This window comes from Paramormyrops kingsleyae, chromosome 21, assembly GCF_048594095.1.
Source record: "Paramormyrops kingsleyae isolate MSU_618 chromosome 21, PKINGS_0.4, whole genome shotgun sequence".
Lineage (NCBI taxonomy): Eukaryota > Metazoa > Chordata > Actinopteri > Osteoglossiformes > Mormyridae > Paramormyrops > Paramormyrops kingsleyae.
This window is the reverse complement of record NC_132817.1, coordinates 19,870,288-19,893,537: the sequence shown is the minus strand read 5'-3', so window position 1 is coordinate 19,893,537 and position 23,250 is coordinate 19,870,288. Positions and strand designations below refer to the sequence as shown.

General features: G+C 47.8%; 1 protein-coding gene across 7 annotated transcripts in view; it reads right to left on the bottom strand.

Annotated features, from left to right (window-relative positions):
* Window positions 1-23,250, bottom strand: part of LOC111841022 (3',5'-cyclic-AMP phosphodiesterase 4B-like) — an 87,479-nt gene that overhangs the window by 14,921 nt on the left and 49,308 nt on the right. For 2 of the 7 annotated variants that reach the window (XM_023806444.2, XM_023806445.2), the window contains 5 exons: window positions 13,061-13,255; window positions 11,890-11,926; window positions 11,712-11,782; window positions 11,106-11,155; window positions 3,699-3,803 (listed from right to left, as the gene is read on the bottom strand). In XM_023806444.2, coding sequence (XP_023662212.1) covers window positions 3,699-3,803; window positions 11,106-11,155; window positions 11,712-11,782; window positions 11,890-11,926; window positions 13,061-13,255 — 458 coding nt within the window. Of the gene's footprint in view, window positions 1-3,698; window positions 3,804-3,933; window positions 3,971-11,105; window positions 11,156-11,711; window positions 11,783-11,889; window positions 11,927-13,060; window positions 13,256-20,926; window positions 20,998-21,172; window positions 21,356-23,250 lie in introns of those variants that run through there. The other 5 variants (XM_023806446.2, XM_023806448.2, XM_023806449.2 and 2 more) reach the window with 4 other exon arrangements.

The window sequence follows — 23,250 nt, the reverse complement described above, 5'->3', positions numbered from 1 at the left end:
CCTGGCCTGGAATTATGGCCGGGAAGGACCCTGGAGCCCATCCAGAGGCTGTCCTCGTCCCAAACTGCCCCGGCTCCTCTCTCTGCCGCTCCTGAGGGCTCAGAGGTGCCTGCTTTTAACCGCACTTTAAAGAGAGTGGGGGACAGGCAGAGAGAGAGAGAGAGAGAGAGAGAGAGAGGCCTTCATCCTGTCTGTCTGCCTGCTATGGGCCTCAAATGCTGCATTAAGACTCCTCAGACGACGGCAGACAGAAACAAGGGGGGCCTGAGCACAGAACGAGATGAGAAAAGCGACAGCGGCCGAATCGTCCCGCGTGAAGCAACCCTTTCGACGCTCAAGACACCCCTGGTTCCCCAAGTTAACAGCAAAGGAGCCCGGAGGAGGCGACAGGCTTGAACACGCGTCTCCCCAGCCCTGCATGCCGCCTGAGAAACAGGAAGGTGCAATTTAGGGTTAGACGGTCATAAACCGGAGCCTAATCTTTGACATAATGTGACATTTTAGTTTTAGAAGGGTGGAATTGAAAGGCAGGCTGGCCAGTAACGTCCTTCGCACGGAAGAATCCTTTCCCTGCAAGCCACCTCACGAGTCGGGCAGTGATGTGGCCCGAGAAACGTCTGTTGAGAAGGGCGATGACAAGAAATGAGGTTATAGCTGCAAGACGACGGAAAGATATGATGTCACGTGTAGCTTAGGGGCAACGCAAGCATTACAGGTGGGGGCCCAAGTGTGACGAAGGTCAGCCAGGTCGCGTTTCTAACCTGAAACCAAATAACGACATTAACAAACTTTCTTCCCCAAAGCTAGACATGATCAGATGGGTCCCAATGTCTCTCTCACTGCAGTGTTCAACCCGGGGCAGATTTTTGGGAGTCGGGACGAGTCACTCCTGTCTTCGCTCTAAGGTCCAGGCTGTTTCAGGCCCAGGAGCCGCCATTCTCCTTATTCCCATTATTTTTTAACCAAATTTATTTCAGGAAAAAATAATACACTAATAGTATACAGCAGTAACAGCAGCCAATTCTTTCATGCACTGTTAAAAAACAAAAAAAAGGCTGAGATTCGGAAAAAAAAAATCTCTTTCCCCGACCGAACACTCCAGTCCAATTCCATCAGGACTCAAGGGAACAGAGACTCAAATTCCTGTGCATGTCAGCTTCTATGAATCCTACCCATGTTCACATTGAATATAGGATATGAGTGTGCGAACTGAAAATTAGTCACGGAAATGCAGTGCACCGCTACTGAATGAAGCACATGTGTAAACAGCTTTCACTGCGTTTTAGCAGTCAAGCCTGTTTTCAGGCTGGAAAATATTTATCTGTCTACAGTGACTTTCTGCTGCCAACTGAAGCAGAAAAAAAGGACTATATATATAAAAAATATATACATTAAAACTGCACAGTTTGCGAAAAACTAATTGCACTTTATTAATATACCTATTAAATGACATCCTACCCTGGACTGTGGTCTGAACAGCAATCATTTAGGGTAAGGTTTACCCAAAGTTTGAATGAAAGACAATTTTTAGGGCTGGTAAGGGGGGGGGGGTGAGAAAAAAAACAATATTTTGCAACTCCAAAAAAAAAAAAAAAAAAACACGAAAATTGAGTGTAAGACTGTTGTATAAACGCAGAGCAAAGTGAAATATGAAGCGTTTCACAATGAGCTCAGTGACCTGATTCATCGCATTTGAAAATTACAGCCCATGACAGAGCGCGGGGCGATTTCCCATGTGACGCTCGTTTAATTTAACGGGGGGGGGAGGGTTGTCACAGCGAGATGCTTTCTGAGGTTGATGCAGCCCCCACACCGCGTATAGAGACCAGAGCCCACAAAACGCCCTCTGTGTGGGTGTAAAATGACCCCCCTGCCCTCGGCCCCCCCCTCTCGTGCGGGACTCCCACAAATCCCCTCTTTCTCCTGGCCAGCCCCACGCGTCAAACAGGGAGGGCCGGGTCCGCAGATTAACGACGGCGCTGCCGACACGTACGATAAACGGAGGACAAACAGCGGCCTGTGTGGCGAGAGGAGACCCAACCCCCCCCATCACCCCCCCCCCGGGGCTTTCATCCCCTCTCCTCTGGCAGAGCGCCGCGGCGCCTTGGAGGGAAAATAAAAAAAATCCTGATGGCAGGCAGGACTACGATGGGGGGAGGGCGCTCCCCTCAACGGGTTGGCAGACACTCTCCCGCCATTTTCACAAAAGCCGTCCGGGGTTGCCGGCGGCGACCCACGACCAGCACGTGATTAGGCCAGAGATAAGGCCGACGTTATTTACTATGGGGGGGGGTCTGCAGAACCCCGAGTTCGTCGGCACAGAAGCACCTCTGTCGTCTCACCTCACTTGAACCAGCGGCCATCGTCCCGCCCCCCTTCCGAACCAGCCTTGGGAGACCTCAAAACCTGCACTGTTAATCTGACTTCCCTGCGCTCCCAAATAACCAAGTTACCAGGGATCAGGAAACTTTACCCCGACACGCAGCACACGTTGCACGTCTTATCGCCCATATTGCAAGATAAAATCTTACATTTTACTACTGGAATTTCTGGTCTAACACCACATACTCAGTAAGCCACAAAGTACACAACCTAAAAAGCTGCTATTACACCACAATCAGACAATTTCACACTTACAGCACAATCAGGCCTTAAGATTTATTTTTCAAGTCGATTGGTTAAATATAAGTCACTTGTGCATAACACAACACCAAAAAATCAGAAGCAGTCCCAAGTACAAGGGCCTCGTCTGTGGAAAAGCAGCAAGTGTCAAGTCCGTGCTCCCTACAGGATATCACACCTGTTCTGCAGGGCGGATGTGATTAAAAATAAAGGTTTTAGCAGCTTAGGAGCTATTGTCTAGTTAAATCAAGGACTCGCAAAGAAATCTAGGGCAGCAGGTTTTACAGTGCAGTGAAAACAAGCTGGCAAGATATACGGGCAGTAAACAATGAAATCCGGTTTCATGTTAAAAAGCGTTAAGACGCACAGCGGAATCCACCAGAAGCCTCAGGGTTAGAATGCGTGCCTCACTTTCAATACCATATATGTACATAATACTTGTTTTAAAAAATATACATGCATTTCTGAATATATTAGTCCATTTTGATTAAATAACCTAAAAAACAATTAGGCTAATTAAAAAATTACAAGCAAGTTATTTATGAGGATTTTATAAGAAAACAACAACAACAAGACCTATGTATTTTGATCTGCAAAATGGTGTGTGTCACCCACAAATCCCCCCCTCCATATTACTATATTGAGTGCGGGGGGGGGATGTCAGAATGTCTACGGGCTTGGGGGTATCCAGTTCTCTCATTGCTCAAGTTTTCTCGTCTCAGTTTCGGAATGAGAAGCTGAGGTGATCACGGCCCACGACACGGGAGGTGAATTTCGGAGCTTTGATGGAGGCCACCTTGGGAGCTGGGGGTGGGTATCTGCCAGGGGGCTTAAATGTCCGAAAGCCAGAGGGGGGACGCGCTCTCTCTTTTTCACAAAAACACATTCGGCATCTGACACAGCCTCTCATGGAGTTTAGACTGAGCCTTTTGCTTCGATATCAAAACAAGCTGCCCCCCCCCAACCCCCCCCAGCCAGGGCTGTTTGAAGCTTTTTTGGCAGCAGGGCACCTTAGGGACGGGCAGCCGTCTGCTTTATGACCGTGCTGACGTCAATCACATAATTCGAATACTTACTGGTGTGAGAGCTGCCAAGCCTGCCAGCATCCACGGGTCTCACTAAGCCTGAGCTCAGCGCGAAAATCTGACACGGACTTCCTCTTACGGGAACAGACCGGGGCTCTACAGCAGAGTGAAACAGACCAGTCACCTCAAAAAATAAACAAACAGGAACCTGCTAACTTTTCAGTTGTTTTTTTTTTTTAAACTCGTTGAGGATGTTGTGCATGACAGCCTGGAATCTCTGTGCGACCTGGATATCGTGTCATCTTCATAATCTTCAGCTCCTGTCTTGATGTGGTGCTGGAATGGAGAATAATGAGACGACCCAGTCAGATCTAGACAGCGCAGGCTGGCTTGGGCCCGAATCTGGAAGATTCTAGCTTTGTTTGACGAGAACCAGCTGATCAGCTGGGAGAAGCACGATGCCCCTCACAAGTGCATGATGGGCATGATGGGAGTAGTAGGCAACTTGGGATGTTTCAGAGAGTTAGAGAGCACCAAACCAAATCTGTAGCCAAAGCTTCCCCATCCTCAGTGCGGTGGTCATGTTCCCCAAAGTGTGATCCAATCCTCCGCACAAGTATGCCTGCATACTTCATACACACCATCTGCCCACATGCCTACATGCCGTCCGCTTTCCCCGAGAAATAAAAAAAAATAGAAGAAAAAAGCTGAATGGAATTCTGGGTAATTCTGCCGGTTAGCTTCTCCAGAGTAGCGGACGCCGATTTCCGTGGCACCTTGTTCTCGAAAGACCACAAGGAACTCCGACGGCTTCAACGACGCTCCCTCCTGCCAGAAAGTGAAGGGGGGGGGGGGGGGGAACACATACCACAGCCCCCAGTTTGAGCAGCCACTTCATCATGTGACTTGAAGGACTTTGTTAAGGCTTGTTTGTGCTGCCGGAGACACGGATGCAGCTGCTCCAGACCCGGGGGCTGCTTTTCATCTTTACCGGAACCGTTCAACTAAGTGGTTGACAGATATATCACGACTGGGCCCAAAGGCCTTTTGTGCGAGCGAGATGCTGAGAGCAGAGTCTGAGCTGCCCCCCGGTGTAAAATACACACCGGCCTGTATCAGAGAAAAACGTGTACAAATATTTGCAATGTAAACACTGTCTTGGGTTCTGAGGCACCCAGCACAGCAGGTTAGGGGGTGGAAGGCGGAGATGGGGGGGGGGCAGTGGGGGATTGAGGTTTCCTGTGGTCTTGTGTCAGGCTATTCGCTGAGTATCATGGGAAATCATGTCACAATGACTCTACTCCAAACCTGGGCAGCCAATTTGTACACTGGGATATTTGGCTCAAACACACATGCACAGACAGAGATCCATGCACAGACAGAGATCCATACATAGAAGTTCAGCCCTTTTTTTTGCCACTTTTAGTAATATAGTGAAGTAAGAAAATAGGGATTAGGATGAAAATTTGTAGGGAAGAAAGAGAAAGAACATATCAAAATTTCAAACCATAATTTTTTCAGTATCCAGAGTTTTTTCGGTCCCTTATTGTAAAAAGCAATTTATATAAGAAATCATCAACACTGTAACATGGACTTTTTAACTTTTTTTGCTCCCAGTTTCGCTCAGTGACCTCACACACACCCTGCTGTAACAAAAGCGACAGCGTGGAATCTTTCACAGAGACTGTCAAAGGCGAAAACAAGTCCACACAAACGGCTAGGCTGCCATATGAACTACATGCATCTATTATTCAACTAAGATATAAATGTAAGCGGAATGGCCTCCCCCCACCCCCCCAAAGCCATTTTCCGTTGGAAAGAAACTTGGCTACAGCAAATTAGCTGCCTGACAAAAAAACAGAGGTATTTAGAAGTCTGTTTTATGTTCACGATCTGATGTCCAGGGAGTTTGGCGCTTTCTGAAGTTGCTCAATGTTGCATTTGTTGCGTTTCTCTCACAGCAGGTTTACGGCATCACCAGAGCTGCCTGAGACAATGCATGACATCCAGCTCAAGCTTGGGCAGGGTCCCACCCGAAGGTTCTTAACCAACTTTAGCCAACGTCATGTGCCAGTGTTATGGGAAGGTCTTCTCAGTGTTGGCAGAGAACCCTCTTACCCTAACATTAACAGAACGTTACTTCCACGTTCTACATTTTAGCAAAGGTTCTGTCAGTGTCGGCACGATAACATGATCACCTTTTAACATGACCGTAGTGAGGATTTTTAAAACACCGAGGTCACAAGTGTTGGCCTGTCCTAGGTGTGTCTCATAATGAATCGTAGTTATTGCCGTTGAAGAAAAAATACTGAGGACTTGACCTCAGCATCCTCAATGATGGGTACAGGCATGCCTTTTAATGCAAATAATGTTGAAAGATATTGTTCCCTAATAAATAATTATCTTATAAAAGTGCTATATGTGTCTATACTACCAAAGTGCCATCTAGCCTCAAACCCATGACCTTCGAGGTGTAAAGTGACAGATCATGTTCCACCATGCTCTTCATTTGCGTTTATGTTATTGTTTTTGGTCTCAGTAGTCGGGTAACGTTCTGGGAGCATCAGAGGAACTGGACACTTTGGATGTTTCCATACCTTAATCGTAACGGTGAACACCGTCACGTGGATTAGTGAAAATAAGACGTCAGACGCTCAGCGGTTCACGTCGCCCACTGGGTTTGGGTTTTAAATGCAGCATATTCCGTGCATGACTTTCAGGACCAGAGGCAGGCTTGGAATGAGCATCACAGGGGACACAGAGGGTGGAAGCGTATCCTCGAAATCCACACCAACTCCCAGGCCCATTCCCACACGAGACGTGGGATAACTTCCACTGAATTTCCTGTGTTTTCGTGGTAACAGCTTCATGGAATCCGTTCCCATAACACCAGATGTAGGGTGGCTCTGGGATAAACGAATGATGACGGATGAGCCGACTCATGGTTAACCAAGAGATCCTGGCACCTGACCCGACAACAGCTGGCCAGAAGGATTGGCAAAAAACAGGACCCCTCCCTCGGCGTGGCTCAGATACTGAACCGTCGTTCAAAACTGCTCGTTACTCAAGGTCCCCCAAAGGCAAGAGAGCGTTAATCACTCCAAGCAGACAAGCAGCACCGAAGAGCAAAACGGCTAAATTGTGTCTAAAATGCTGTACATTTTCGGGGTTGGAATTCTAAAGGAGGCAGAATGTCCCACAAACGTATTCAGACATAAGTATCACGCAGCAAGCCTGTGTACCCAACACAATATCCAAGACTTCAGTCTCAAACGCCACAAGGTCATTCATTTGATAATTTGATAACCACACAACCAAAGAGTTTGAAGGAACTGGATGCAAATGACTTTTCTAACATGTAACTTCTTTGATAAAGAAATGCAGGAATTCTGTGTTCCTGTGTCTGAATACTTCTAGAAGGGGCAAGAATGTAGGGGATTGATGCAGCCCCCCGCCCCAGCCCAGACCTTGGTGTGGCACCTTTGGAGCTCAATAATGAACCTAAATATCCCCAGTAAACAGAAAGCAGGAGAAATTTCGCAACTGGCTGGTGGTAATGTTGCAAAACCATCTTCTGGGTCCTGCTCTCCTCTGCCCACAGTTGTGGGAAGTCGCTCCTCACAGCATGATGACTGGAACTGTCACTATTTTCTGCATGGGGGGGGGGGGGCATCGCCAGATACCTACTGCTGCTTCCCGACAGTCGCCTGGATATGGAAAAGCTGTCAAGACCGTCAAAATCTCACCCTGATTGCAGCTGCCTTTAGAGTTCCTGACCTGAGCACTATGATGTTTAGGTAGTGCTTTATTCTGCTGGGGGGGGGGGGGGGAGTGAAACCATGACCACAAACATCCAGGGGCATCAGCATTCTGCTTGCTGGTTTCCCATAGCAACCCCGGCTCCCATGCAGCTGCTGCAAACAGAGACCTTATCAGGTGCTACCTGTAACAGGTCACGTATTCCCACGAGACGATGGTACATCTCCCAAAACGTAGAACGTAGGGTCCTCCTACTACGTTAATCTAAGAAGGAATGGTACCTTTAATTCTTGGTTTTTTTTTTTTGAAGGCCAGGCCAGGACATCATTTTGCCAGAATGCAAATTAAACACCTTTAAAGTCTTCAAAATCTTCCGCAACTACATGCCACTCAACTAGAGTCCGGTCTGACAGGAGCTGAAGGACCACGGGACGGTCTGACAGGAGCTGAAGGACGTCGGGACGGTCTGACAGGAGCTGAAGGACGACGGGACGGTCTGACAGGAGCTGAAGGACGACGGGACGGTCTGACAGGAGCTGAAGGACGTCGGGACGGTCTGACAGGAGCTGAAGGACGACGGGACGGTCTGACAGGAGCTGAAGGACCACGGGACGGTCTGACAGGAGCTGAAGGACGTCGGGACGGTCTGACAGGAGCTGAAGGACGTCGGGACGGTCTGACAGGAGCTGAAGGACGTCGGGACGGTCTGACAGGAGCTGAAGGACCACGGGACGGTCTGCCTGAGATGCGTCAGCAGCGGGACAGTGTCACGCCGGGGTTTCCACATCAAACCGACACTGGCCCGCTGTCAGGATGCCCCGACTCTAGTTCCAGGGGAATTTTGACAGATGCCGACAGTAAAAATCGCCACCTGTTGTCAGGTCAGGGTCACCAGCAAATAAACATGAAAGAAAGACCAAAGAATGTGTTTGCTTGACGTTGGTCGACAAACATTTAGTGTCCACGAATTACAGGAATAATAATAATTTTGTAGTTAAAATAGATAATAATAAAATCATAGTAATAAGTAATTATAATTATAAATGTGGACATGATGAAATATGAAATCATAGGCATTACTGGCCTTGCCGTGTGTGTGTGTGTGTGTGTGGGGGCTCATATGACGAGGTTTATGATGTCACCTTTCCGAGCTCATGCAGGTTCTTAATTATCCGGTGAGAAACAAGCAGCGTGTGCTGGCCAGGTTACGGCGACGCTGAAAACAGGAAGAATCTGCTCCCCCTTCCTGCCAGGAGAGGTGTCTGGGTGACGGCGCGCACAAAGCGGCCGGCGGCACAGGAAACACTCCTGTGTTCTTTTTATGCATCACCTTCCTAGCATTTGGCTGTGACGTTCTACTTCATTGCTGGGGGGGGGGCAGCACGTGGCCGGAGGTGGGTCGTCGTCACAAAGCCCCCAAAGATTAATTCGGTGCCCAAAACAAACTCCTCAAATCCGTGGTCACCACTACAGCGACGCTGATAGACCCATTTTTGTTCCAGACTTGGAGCTCTCTGCAGGCACCTGGAGACGGGATCGAAGAGCCCCCCCCCCCTCCCTTTATCTCAAGTTCCTGCACAGGAAGCCGGTCCATCCATCTGCACTGGTAGGGAGCTGGAAGAAGCCTCATGCAGCCACTCTGACGTCAATGAAGCAGCACAGGCAAGTGAACCAGGGTAAGCAGCAGCTGACAGGAACCACCCCAACCCCCCCACAAACTAGCACTGCCTTCCCCCCCCCCCACAAACCAGCACTGCCTTCCCCCCCCCCCACAAACCAGCACTGCCTCCCCCCCCCCCAAAACGAGCACTGCCTTCCCCGTCGCCCCCCCACAAACGAGCACTGCTTCCCCCCCCCCCCCCCCAAACGAGCACTGCCTTCCCCGTCTCCGTCACCAACAAATGAGCACTGCCTTCCGCGTCCCCCCCCCCCAACAAACAAGCACTGCCTTCCGCGTCCCCCCCCCCCAACAAACAAGCACTGCCTTCCGCATCCCCCCCCCACAAACGAGCACTGCCTTCCCCCCCCCCACAAATGAGCACTGCCTTCCCCCCCCCCAACAAACGAGCACTGCCTCCCCCCCCCCCCACAAACGAGCGCTGCCTTCCCCCCCCCCACAAACTAGCACTGCCTTCCCCGTTGCCCCCCCACAAACGAGCACTGCTTCCCCCCCCCCCAAAACGAGCACTGCCTTCCCCGTCCCCCCCCAACAAATGAGCACTGCCTCCCCCCCCCCCACAAACGAGCACTGCCTTTCCCCCCCCCCCCACAAACGAGCACTGCCTTCCGCGTCCCGCCCCCAACAAACAAGCACTGCCTCCCCCCCCCCCACAAACGAGCACTGCCTTCCCCGTCCCCCCCCCCCACAAACGAGCACTGCCTTCCCCCCCCCCCACAAACGAGCACTGCCTTCCCCCACAAACGAGCACTGCCTTCCCCGTCCCCCCCCCCACAAACGAGCACTGCCTTCCCCGTCCCCCCCCAACAAACGAGCACTGCCTTCCCCGTACCCCCCCCCCCCACAAACGAGCACTGACTTCCCCGTCCTCCTCCTAAACTTACTCAGGGGCAGTGCAGTCGCCGTGCCGACAACACAAAGCACTCCCTGTTAAACTTAAGGCTGCACCCCTGATGTACCTAGAGACCCCACACTCCCTCACACACACACAAACACACACACACACTCCCTCACACGCACAAACACACACACACAAACACTACCTCACACACACAAACACACACACACACACACACACACACACACACGCACACACACGTGGCACGTTCCAAACCGCCTTGGCTCCTACTGATTCTACCCCACGTCACGAAACAGTCACAAACATGTTTTCGAACTCGTCTCTGCGGGGCAAGGAACAGGAAAAATAAAATTCGCTCGCCGTACCGCGTCACTCCCTCCTAAAACCCTCTTCAAACGGCGACCGAAAAAAAATTATAAAAAAAAACGCACAACGTCCCGACCAACGACTGAAAAAATTATTACAGAATTACAACATATTTCTAAGGCGCTCCACAGTTTCGGCGGGCCGTGAATCTGAGGGCCCCCCACCGCGGCTTCGGCACAAAGACTTAATTTACTGAGAAATCCCCCCCCCCACCCCACATGTGTTCAATCATCTTCAGTTGAGGTGCTTCATGATAAATATGGAGAGGATTAGCGGTCTGGGATGAAATCGAGGCGTGCAGACGGCTTTGGCCTCCCCAGACTGATAACACAAAAACCATCACCACTGCAGCTGTGGCACACGTCTCCCCAGACGCTGTTGCCATGGTTACTATCCTGGTCAGGCTCCTGGAGTGGTTACTACATCTCCACAAGGCTTCACAGGGCACTTTTCTCAACACTATACTGAAAATCGGTGATGTGTAGTTTTTTTTCAATTCTCTGTATCCTTGGCCCTGAGATGCTGGTATGATGATCCTGCTAGCGACTAGGGGCCTGATCAGCGGGGCACAACTCGAAAAGCAACGCAAAGGTACAGACGCACTTCCTCCAGAAGACACATACAGTTACACAGTCGTTAAACTGAAATGGATTCGTCTGAGTCCCAGCACTTCCTGTATTATGCAGCTGAATGATCTATGAGGGACTTTTGTGGCCTGCGGTGGTATTTCCACTTTACGCACATGAGCATGTCATACATATGTGGGAGTCACAGGAAGGACGGGGGGGGGGCTTACCGGGCAGACAGACTCTGGTGATTTGCGGCTGGTTCGCCACTGGTGACCTCCTGAGGAGAGATAAGCACGATCACAGGATTTAGGGTCCACCTAGTGTCGATTCAAGGTATTGCGCACCTATTTGTCAATGGTGCAACACTTTTTTTCTCTCTTTTATTAAGGCTGACATAAGCAGAAACACACTTTCACAACGCTTTCACTGGGTGACAGATCGGCATGTGTGTTCCAATACAAACTATAAAAGTCATGAATATGGGTTTTGTTTTTAGACCACAAATGGTCTAAACCATCGATAAGGTCTAGCTAATGTTTCTAAAAATACAAGACAAACACATTTGCTTTATGGAACTGCCATCACCTACACGTTTCTTTAATGTGGACCATCTATTAGCGTGGAAATTGAATGCATGTATGTTTTTAAGATAGTCAAGAACTGTATGAGTGTTAAGACGCGTTGTTTTTGCATACTGACGTTTGTGCTGCAGCACTAAAGTGTGCGCTTACTGCCATCTTGTGGCAAAAAGACGACACGCAGGGAGTGGAAGCACAAGTATCGCACAAAGCTGAACGGAGGACATTGTACAATAAATGCATATCTTCACATACTTGTTGGAGGCACAGTGTACATTGGTGAGCACTGTGAAGTTGTTCCTTACACTTCGAAGACTTGCCAGAACCTGAAATAAATAATTATAATAATCAAAGATTAGGAATCATTTAACAATGCTTAATCCAAAATTAGTGGAAGATTTCGGGGAGCTAAATAACAGGGCACAATATTTACCTGAGCAAACGGTGTTACTATCAGGTCATCGCCATGTCTGCAAATCGGAGAAAGGTATTGACATTTGCGTTCAGTCACTTAGCAAATGATTTCACAGGTTTCGATTCGGATTCTCACAAACGATTCACAGAAGCAGGGTGCCGCAACCTTTTCTCACCCCAAACACACACCCCTGACATATGATAGAGTGAGGGGGGGGGGGAAACTGGAATTACAGCCCGGAGCTGAAACAACGTCACTTTAATGACATGAAGCACTCCGGTTAATGAAAAGATGCATTACTTCATACCCAAGCATAATCACCACAAACGGATTGCGCTTGGGAGAATATCAGGTTACAAATATGAAGTCTTTGTAGAATTTAACATAGTAATTATATTACAATATTCATCTTCTGCATCCGGGGAAGTTTAACTCATTTGTACAAACTGCAGTAGATTAAAATCAGAAATTCAGGACATTGATGTAACAGCTGCCAGCTTTAGGGTTTCAATCCAGTGAGCCTTCTGACGACTGTCAAATATGAGAGGATCAGATGTTCAGATGCAAGAGGATCAAAGGTGTGGACCTCTGACGCCATTTAAAGGAGCATGAAGGCAGTGCAGTAGTTAAGGGCCTGTAACCTGAAGGTTGTTGGTTTGAAGCCCACAGGAGGGCCCACTATAGCACCGTGGAACAAAGTAGTTAACAATACATCGACGAAGGAAACAAAATATTGGCTTTTGATAACGCTGCCGCAGGCGTAACGGACGGTGCGGCGGATGGGGCGTCGCTTTTCCATCTGAGCTCTTCGTCAGAAAGGCATCGACGCCAAGCTGCCGATGTTTAATGCACGTTATGTAACCGTGAAAGCCGCGCGGCTGAGAGACACGCCAGACATGCGCAGCCACGGGTGCGTCGCCATTAATCAAACGAGCGCTACGCTGATCAGTAGCTGGACTGTACCACCTCCATGGGAGGGGGGTGCATGACGCTCTGCAAAACCCAGGAAACATTTCCCTGCTTTGGTTTTAAGTCTAACCCATAAAGTTGAAATACATATATTAAAGTCTTACATGACACCATAAAATGCGCTAAGTTAAAACTACTTAAAAAGCCATAATTTTAATCCTGCATGCTCTGCAGTCAGGGTGGATTTGACATTGTGCTTGGCAGTCGGGGGGGTACTTACACCTCGCTGACCACGGAGGAGTTGCGTGACATGGATTTGGGCGACAGGTCGTAGTCGCTGTCGGAGCGGTACAGGAATGACTCGCGCCGCTGCGTGTGGCCAGGAAAGTTGGGGTGCAGGACCAGCCCCGATCCGGGGGAGGCCTGGGGGTCCAGGGGGCTGCATCCAGAGGACGGGCCATTCTCCACATCAAAGCTGGGAGGGGAACACAAAATCACAGGCGTAAGACTAGAGATGATTTTATTCAAAACAATATACAGATCCTGCAGGAGAAACTGAGCATAAGGGGTCTTGCTCTAGACCTCAACTATAAAATCACTCTGCAGACACTGGGATTTGAACTGGCAACCTTCCGATCACAGGCACAGTACTCCAACCTGCTGAGCCACACACTGTCCTGCGGAAGTCCACACATAATCACTGCCTCCATGGCGAACGGACATTTTTACTCTGACGGCCTCACAGAAAAATCACACAACTCCGAGTGGAACTGGTACCACCAGCAGAGAGACGACGTCAGAGAGACCACAGCATGCAGCTGCGTTTCCGCCATGTCACGTGACGCAGATGGTCACATGGGCATACCAGCCCCTCCCCCTAATGCATACAGACAAGTGGAAAGTCACATGGGCGATGCAACGCGCACTCTGATTGGTCAAGAGACCGAAAGGAAATGAGGGCAGCGTCCTTAAAGTCAGCCCGACGCCTCCCTTATGCAGTAGCACCCTTACCACAGGTCATGGGGACAGAGTTTTTGTCCTGAAGCCCTATTGCCCTGAAGCCCTATTGTCCTGAAGCCCTATTGCCCTGAAGCCCTATAGCCCTGAAGCCCTATTGTTTTTGCCTCATCTCTTTATTTAATAACTGCGATTATGATGGGTTCATGGAATTACATCCAATTGGGTTAGAGGAAATAAGATTTGCGGCATTCAACCAGTCAATGGAAAAAACAAAAAAGATCATGACTTTTAATCACAATGGCCAAATGTCACCATCTCGTTCAGAAACAGGGCAGGTTGTTTGCTTTTTCAGGAGGAAGATCATCTGGAGAGACGTCCCTCCGGGACTTACAGGACAACTTCCAGTCCATGTCTTCCCAGCATGTGGGAAACTATGAATCAAGCCCCAGATAGTCAGATCACACAGCAGGGAAAAGGCTCCCAGCTGATGTCAAAAGAAAACAGAAGATGCAAGAGGTCATCTCAATGGGAAAGGAGGAGTTGCAGAACTTTTCTGTAACCTCAGCTGGGGTCACCAGAGAAGGCTGTGATGTCTTATCCAAGGACAAAGTCTTCTCGCGGACATAAGGTCAAACGGGGACAGGCCGTCCTGTCAATATCCAGATGTGCGTTTGGCGCTTGTAGACATGAGTCAGTCCAAATTTGGTAAAATCTACACCAGAGCAGAGTGTGGGACTGTTCATGCAAAATATATGTCTGCTGAGGCCACAGGACTTTTTCGGTGGTTTGCGAAGAGACATCAGTGTCCTCAGTGTCTGTCGCCGAGCCCATATCACTTAAGGAGCATGTTTTTGTTCCCTTGAGAAGAGAACGTATCCTACACAGCTGCCAAAACACAAACAGGCCTGTCTATTTCTGTTACATGTTACTGACTGGATGGTTTGAATGAGACTTCCTATTTACTGATGTTCAAAAGGCAAATAAAGAATTTTGAATCTAAAATTGTTTGTAGAACCACGGCATGTGAAGCCATACAGGTACAAGTGTCTAATACTAAAATTTGCTTTTTTAAAAACAAAAAATGACTGGCTGGGGAACTGGAAGGATCAAAGACATGGACCGTTTGGCGGTCCCCGAGGACTGGGGTGAGACACACTGCTGTGGATTCTCCTTCTCACACGCAGGCTCACTTTGGCCAGGTCACGTCGTCACCAGGCTGCGCGACAGCGGTCCTCTAAGCTGGAAGGTTCTCACAGGCAGCTAAGCCAAGGAGCTGTTATTCTTAGCTCATCACGCACTAGTCTAGCGTAAACTGAATGACCTCATTATTGGCAGCATGTTTTCGAGGCAGGTGTCGTGGTTACCTCACACCTCAGAGGTTGCAGGGCTTGGATCCAGTTAACTAGCTTTATCAAAAGCTACAGCAGAATGGATCTTCTCTGAGGAACCTTTTTGACAACCTTCTCAACCCCATCTACCACAGACGCCCTACAGTTACCTAAAGAGTGAGTCTTGACCTGGTTATTTCTCCTGTTAAAGGCTCCCTGACCACCAGGAGGTTCCATCATCACCTTCACCAATGTCCACACCATGAGTCTGAATCAGAAATCCTTGCGATTCATGCTCTGAATATGAGGGGAAGGTTTTGCAATCAAGACCAATCTTTTCCAAGCTCGGAGGAAGGGTGCGACCAAAATCTTGCTGTGAAAATATCCTGGCTCAGCTCCTACACATGGATTACCGGAGAACACAAAGTCAACACACACACACGCAGGCACCTGAACATGATTAATGCGGTAGCTCAGCGAGTACAGTGTGATGCTACCAATACAAATACATGGAATAAATGTAAATCTGCTTCATAGACCCCAACCCCCCCACAGCAGTTCCTGCTTTTCCATATAATAAATGCAAAGGGTCACAAATACACAAATATATGTATAGATTTTTTGGGGGGTAGGGTGGGGGTTAAACTTGGGTTAACAACAAAAGTAAGTATACACTATATGGACAAAGGTATTGGGACACGCCTCTTAATCAGTGAATTCAGGTGTTTCATTCAGACCCATTGCCACAGGTGTATAAACCCAAACACCTATAACAGCCACACAATCAGGATTACAAACATTTGTGAAAGAATCGCTCGTTCTGAAGAGCTCAGTCAATTCACGCATGGTGCTGTCATAGGATGCCACCCTTGCAATAAGTCAGACTGTGAAATTTCTTCTCTGATAGATATTTCACGGTCAAATGTAAGTGATACTGCAAAGTGGAAACATTTCAGAACAACAGAAACTCAGGCACAAAGTGTCAGACCACGTAAAGTAACAGAGCGGGGTAACAGAGTCCTGAGGCACAGTGTGTAAAAGTCTTAATCGTTCTGTTGATTCAATAACTGAGTTCCAATATTCCTCTGGCATTAACTCCAGCAAAAAAACTCTGCGCCGGGATCTTCATGGAATGAGCTTCCATGGCCGAGCAGATGCATGCAAGCCTCACATCACCAACTGCAATGCCAAGCTCCACACAGAGGGGTGTAAAGCACGCCGCCACTGGACTCTGCAGCAGTGGAAACGTGTTCTGTGGAGTGACGAATCACGCTTCTGTCTGGCAGTCTGACGGATGAGTCTGGGTTTGGCAGATGCCAGGAGAACGTTACCCGCCTGACTGCATTGTGCCAACTGTAAAGTTTGGTGGAGGAGGGATAATGGTGTGGGGTTGTTTTTCAGAGGGTGGGCTAGGCCCCTTAGTTCCAGTGAAGGGAACTCTTAATGCTTCAGCATACCAAGACATTTTGGACAGTTCTATGCTTCTAACTTCTAACTGTGGGAACAGTTTGGGGAAGGACCTTGGCTGTTCCAGCATGACTGTGCCCTGTGCAGAAATCAAGGTCCATAAAGACATGGTTGGATGAGCTTGGTGTGGAAGAACTTGACTGGCCCACTCAGAGTCCTGACCTCAACCCCATCGGACACCTTTAGGATGAACTAGAATGGAGATTGTGAGCCAGGCCTTCACATCCAATATCAGTGCCTGACCTCACCAATGCTCTTCTGGATGATTGGGCAACGGATCCCACAGATACACTCCAAAATCTCGTGGAAAGCCTCCCCAGAAGAATGGCAGCTGTTATAGCTGCAAAGGGGGGACCAACTCCATACTGATTCCTGTGGATTTAGAATGGGACGTCATAAAGGTTCCTGTAGGTGTAACGATCAGACGTCCCAATACTTTTGTCCATACAGGGTAACAGCCTTTCCTACTCCTGCATATAATAAATGGAGCAAACTATAATTTTATCTAGAGAGAGAATTAAATGTCTCTAAATGATAAATTTTGCATGCATTTTGCGATGAACAAGCGTGCTGCCTAGGAGGTATCCTTACGTGCCGGAGCCTTCAGACGACCCTGTTTGCAGTAAGTGTTTGGTAGATTAATGTTTAATACAGTGAACCGACTCCTTCAGATATATTATGATTTATGAGACTGGAGATTCTCAGACAGCTGGATGTAAATACAGAGAACATCAGTCACTGTGGGTTTGTAATATGTCAGCGGCCTACAGACTCGAAACAAATTTTCGTTACCACAACCTTAGCATCAGCTATCTTTTTAACATTCGCGGTTTTAAAGCCTGCAGACATCATTAACCAATGTGGGTATTTGCACAAGGGAGGAAAACGGGTGGAAGGCTGGGTGATTGTTTCTCACATAGACACGCACAATACATTTATTCTGGCGGGTTTTTTTTTTTTAACTCGGGTTAAGCATAAAACAAAGGTTCAACCTACTTCTCCATGTAGCCTAATAAGTTTAGCAAGCTACCAGTTTCCATCACTAAACCCGGATACATAAAAAGGACATAACAAGGTCAAGCATGTGTTTAAGTCATTTCACAGCAGACTGAAAGAGCCCACGTTGCGCGTGAAACAGGATACGTACAGTGATTTCTTCTCAAATTATATAGGCGGCTCTCCTGGAACAATAAACGAATATGTAGATCGCAAAAACCGTATAAGGCAGCCTATAGTAAATAAAAATAAAAAACAAACAAACAGAGTGTACAAATCGTGCTTCGCTTTCAGGGAGCACTAAAAGTGCATGTCAGCTGGACGACAATTTCAAAGGCCGGTTGTGTCGGGGACGACACCACACGAGCGTATCCGGATCTACAGGCCACTGAAACGTCCGTCCCACCGCTTATCTAAACCGAACAAGCCGGAACGATTTTGCCGATCGCAGGATGCAGGTTGTCTTGCAGTTCCTGTAATAACAAAACACTGGTGTTAAGCTAAAGGGCCGCTGAACGCGAGCACCTCTCCGCTCCGGGAAGCCCCGTGATCTCGGCATTTAATAAACACACAAACTGAATTTTACAACACTTCAGGCACTGATTAAGTTGTTTTCTTTTTTCCTTTTTAACCATTAATTGTTTTATAATCTAAAGAAGCTGAACCCGACTCAATCGCATATTGTTTCCGAGTGAATTGATATGTGCTATACAGTGGTGTTTTGGTTTATTTTGGTCCATTTTGGTCCTGTTTTGTGCAGCTGCATATACAGCCATACTTCTCTACTATACCACTTACTGACCTATCTCAGCGCCAATCCAAGCCTTTTTGGAGTCATACCCTGTATGTCATCAACCCAGCCGAGCTCTTAATTAATTAGGTTTCATCGAGCTGTTGGTTTAATGACTCGTTAAAAGTTTACATTTTAATCAAAATGACTGCATTAATCAATGCATTGTTAGGAAAACCTTATAATGGTGAAAATAAGACATTCTAAATATCGTTTCCTTTCCTTGTTAAAAGAATGCTAATATTAATTCAAATTAAAGCGAGGCCGCAAGTAACTAGCAGGTTATCTGAATTGTGCTCCGCATTCAAGTCAAGTCAAGTAGGTCTTCAGTGTCAAAGCTGGAGAAGATTCCAGGGAGTATTCCACAAAGCAGGAGTTCCCAGTTAGCTGAATAACTTAAGCCAAATGTGATACCTGTCCAACAGAAAGAGGTAAGTAACATTCCTATTGGACAATCCTTACATTTGGCTTAAGTTATCCGGTTAATGAAGAAATCCTGCTCTGTGGAATACCCCCCAGGGACGTGAACTTTGGAAATGCTTTGGGGGGGCTGACCAAAGGTAAAGTTAAGGGGAAAAATCAGCTATCAACAGGTCACCAGCCAAGCACTCCAACCACACTGCAAATGCAAAGTATACAGTGAAACAGCATCCAATTAGCTTATCTGATGCTTTATCCAAATTACAGTTTTTAGAAAGGATTACAATTTACATCTGATCCCTGGGATCCAAACCGACAACCTTTGTGTTGTAAGCACAATGCTCTACTCACTGAGCTACAGGAGCCTATGATTCTATTTGTTCCTTGGCCTCAAAGTCTGGAAAAGCTGATATTATTCTCCAGCAGGATCCGGATCCGAATGGAAACAGAATGCTGTCCAGGTCTAACCACCTCATCCGAGCTGCTTTCTTTAAACCTTACAAAGTTTCCTTACCCTAAAAGGCCCTGGTAGCAGGGAGAGAGTTATCTGATCCCCCGAGGAGGGATAAAAGCAAGGAAAGCAGCACCAGATCTCTCCCGACTGTGGAGACGCAGCTTGCAGTGCAGGCCTCTGTAGGATCAGACACCTGTGATCCCTCGAGATAAAAAGGTGCGGAATGAAGGGAGCTGGAAGACCATCGGCTTGGGCACTGGGCACTTTGCATATATATGACATTAATCTTTAGACTAAACAATTAAGAATCCAGACAGGTCCCATATAAACATACGACCAAAAAAGCTGTTTAACGGAGGACAGAGGGGCAGCCGCTGCTCCCCACACCTCATATAAAACGGGATTTATGTCCCACCGCCGGCGTGCATGTGGAGTTTGCTTGTACTCCCACTGTCTTGCAAACTTCCTCCCAACATCTAAAGTCCTTGAGTCACCTTGTTGGTGACATCAGCTCGCACCTGCATGGGGATCAGTTAAATACCTAGAAACATAGACCCCCCCCCGAGCAGCTCAGTAATCATTGCTTTAGAATTACTGATGCATTTTTCAAAACTTACAAAGTTGCTCATGTATAACAGATCGATCACTCCGTCAAGTACATATAACAGCCGTTCCCACTGCTCCGAAGTATAAGTGCAAGAAATTGCTATTTTATCTAAGGACACACAATTAGATGTCTCTAAATCACCGATATTGTGTGTGTGCGCCTTGCGATGGTTTGGCATCCGCCCTAAGGAGACCCCTTGTATTGCACCCCACTCTGGCTGGGACTGGCTTCAGATGACCCTGCCCACAATAAATGTTGGGGGGATAAATGTTTAATGTAGTGGACTGACTCCTTCAGATTGTGATTTATTAAACTGCAGGATATCAGGCAGCATGAGGTCTTGAATATAAAAAATAATATTACTCACTGGGTACATGTGTCATCTTTCAACAGCTTTCAGACCTTAACCACTGATACTCACAGGGGAGAAAATGAGTGATGGGTAAGGGTGGTGGTTTCTGTCAGCCCCCCCCCCCCCCCACCACCACCACCACACACACACACAAGTTGGTCTTCCTATCTAAATGGGGACCTTACATTCATTTCTATGGGAAAAACCCTAATCCCAATCACAACACCTATAACCTCTACCCATCCCTAACCTTAACCATAAGTAATCAACCGAAATACACGACTTTTGGCATTTTTACTTTTTTGATTGCATTCACAGATTTTTATAAAGCTCAGGTTATCCAAATGGGGACCTCAAAAGATGTCCCCAAAAGTAGGGAAATTTCAGGTTTTACTACACTTTGGGGACAATTTGGTCCTCAAATGTGATCTATACAAACCCACAGACACAGACAGAAAGACAGACAGACACACACACACACACATACGGAGTCTAGACCCCAGGAGACCATGCATCTCTGAAAGTCAGCCGGCATCGACCATCTGCCATTGCGGTTGGCAGCGACCGGCAAAAAGACGTGTCTTTACTGTGGTGTCAGTCACAGTTTAGGTCGCGAGTTCCTGAGCTGAAGTTCTGTTGATGGGTCATAGCCATCACATTAAGGAAAGGAAACATGAAGTGAGAGGTACCATTAGCGCTCCGTGAACTCAGAACCACTCGCAAGCATCACCCCAGTTCCTCTTACAGGGACACCAGCCTTCTCAGTACTGACCTGCTGATCGCATTCAGACCGATGTCACACCGATTCCACTGCTGGAGAACACGCATCCATCCCAAAGATCTCGGGGACACTGGCAAGTGGTCGTGAGCGTGACCAGAAACCCATCTAAGACCGATACATTCTGGGGAATGAGCTGGCAAGTCGAGAAACTAGTGCAGCCCAAGTGAAATGTTGACAGCACAAGCAAGGAAGTCGCCGGGAGAGACGACGAGCACGCAGGACGGAGCAGGAGCTGACCTGGCGGCAGAGGAGGACAGGCGGACCTTCCTGATCCCTTCTTCGCTGAAGTCAAAGTGGACCCGGCCCCGATGGCAGGGCGAGCGGCGGAACATGACCCTCGGGGGACTGGATCACACTGCCGCACTGCACTTGGCAGCGAGAAGGCTGCTGCTGGCTAACCGGTGACTGGTTCTCTCACTTCGAGCTGCTTCCTTCCTCAGCGGTGGGGGGGCCGCCTTCGAGACCCGGGGCGGATCTCTGGGAGCGGACTCTCAAGCCACATGGACACGCCCCCCTTCGAAATGAGCTGGCCGGGGGAAGGGGGGTCATCATGCACGTGTGCTGGTGCCGGCAAAGTTTATTTCTCCTTTTTTGTAGGGGGAGGGGTCTCCTGCTTCTCCACGGCTCCAGTCCTCGCATTTTCTTCCATAAACATTTGGGATGTTCAACCCAGAGTCCTCTGGAGCGTCAGCAGAGCCACCATATCCCCCCCCCCGCCCCCCACAGAGGGACGGCCCATCTGAACCAAAAAATATCCCGGCTGGATCCTGTCGCACGTGCATGCAGCCCCTCAACTCAGAGGCACTTCACAGGAGCAACAGTTCATAGTCCCCACAAAGGTCTGCCCTCAGGAAGGAGTCTGCGTGACGACTTCCTGAAAATGACAAGGTCCCCTGTGTTTGCTCTTCAGAAGAAGGAAGAAGTTACAGTTTCATTTTTATTGATGGATTTTAATTTAAAGGATGTGACGCTTTCTTTAGGAATCACTATTGTAAAAATAAAAACTTTACTATTAAAATACATGTAATTTTAAATTACATAGCGTTTTGGAAAACGTGTATATACTGTACCTATATAAACATTCACTGTATTGCACTGGACAGTATAAATGTACAGCATCAAACCAGGCCAGTATTGTACTGCTACTTTAATATTAAAGTTTAGCTATTTGTCTTTGAATGGAAACAATACTAAAGCAGCGGAATTCTGTCCCTTTGAGAAATACTAACATACATACATCCCAGTAGGTGTCACAGCTCAAATTTGGACCAATTTCAGCAGAACTGCCTCAACAGTTAATTGTTATCTCGAGAAAATGCAGTTGATAAAAGGGGACAAAATTAATTTACAAAAAGATCCACATCATCTTCACTCCCCTCAAGTTATTTGCTTTGGCGCTTAATCCGCTGAAAGGTTAGTGAAACATTTCCTGGTTAAATCCCAGAGTAAGTGATCTGCCATCTCTGATTGAGATTTAGCTAAAATGGGAAATTAGCTATGATGACTGATAACACTTAAACCGCTATTTAGCTTCTTCGTCTTTAGCCAGAGATTTTGGCTCGGTCTGCACTGAAAATGCCACGATTAGACCTCAGAACCTGCTCCATGCAGCCCTTGAAGAAAAACATTGAGCAGCTTCTGCCGAGGATACGACTCAATTTATCTTTCTCAGATTTCCTTTCCAAATTCTAGCACATTTTAACATAATCTGCTAAAATGCACACCGTTTGCAATCTAATGATGGTGTAATTTTCACATAAAACATTCACAGAAAAGCATTGTTCTTCCCAAAATGCTCATGTAAAGAGAACTGTAAAATTATCTTATTTGGTTCAAACTGGTCTACATTCTATTTTTTTCAGACTGTGTTTTTCAGTGCAGCCCTAGGTGGCCCCTAGACTGTCCACATTTTCACTCCCTCCCAACTCCCAACGCACCCAAATCAAACAATAAAGAAACATTCAGCACTGGAAACCTGGTACAGGTGTGAACTGGGAGGGAACAAACACATGGCGTGTCTGGGGATCTGCGAGGACTGGACTGAGAAACACTGTTCTAAGACACGAAGCATTAAAATACTGACAAATGATAGACTGAACCCCTTTGGTTTAAAGAAATTAATTTGAAACCTTTGCCCCACAAGACATCAATCCTCCTGAGTAAAAGGCAAGGAAGGACGTCATGGAGTCTCGGGGAGGGTAGGGGGACACTGCAGCACTTTCTTGGGGCCCCGTGCTGGTTTTCGTCTGCGATTCCGCAGAGCTGTCCGACCGCAGCTCGTCAGGAAGATGAAACCCATCCCTGGCAGGCTGACA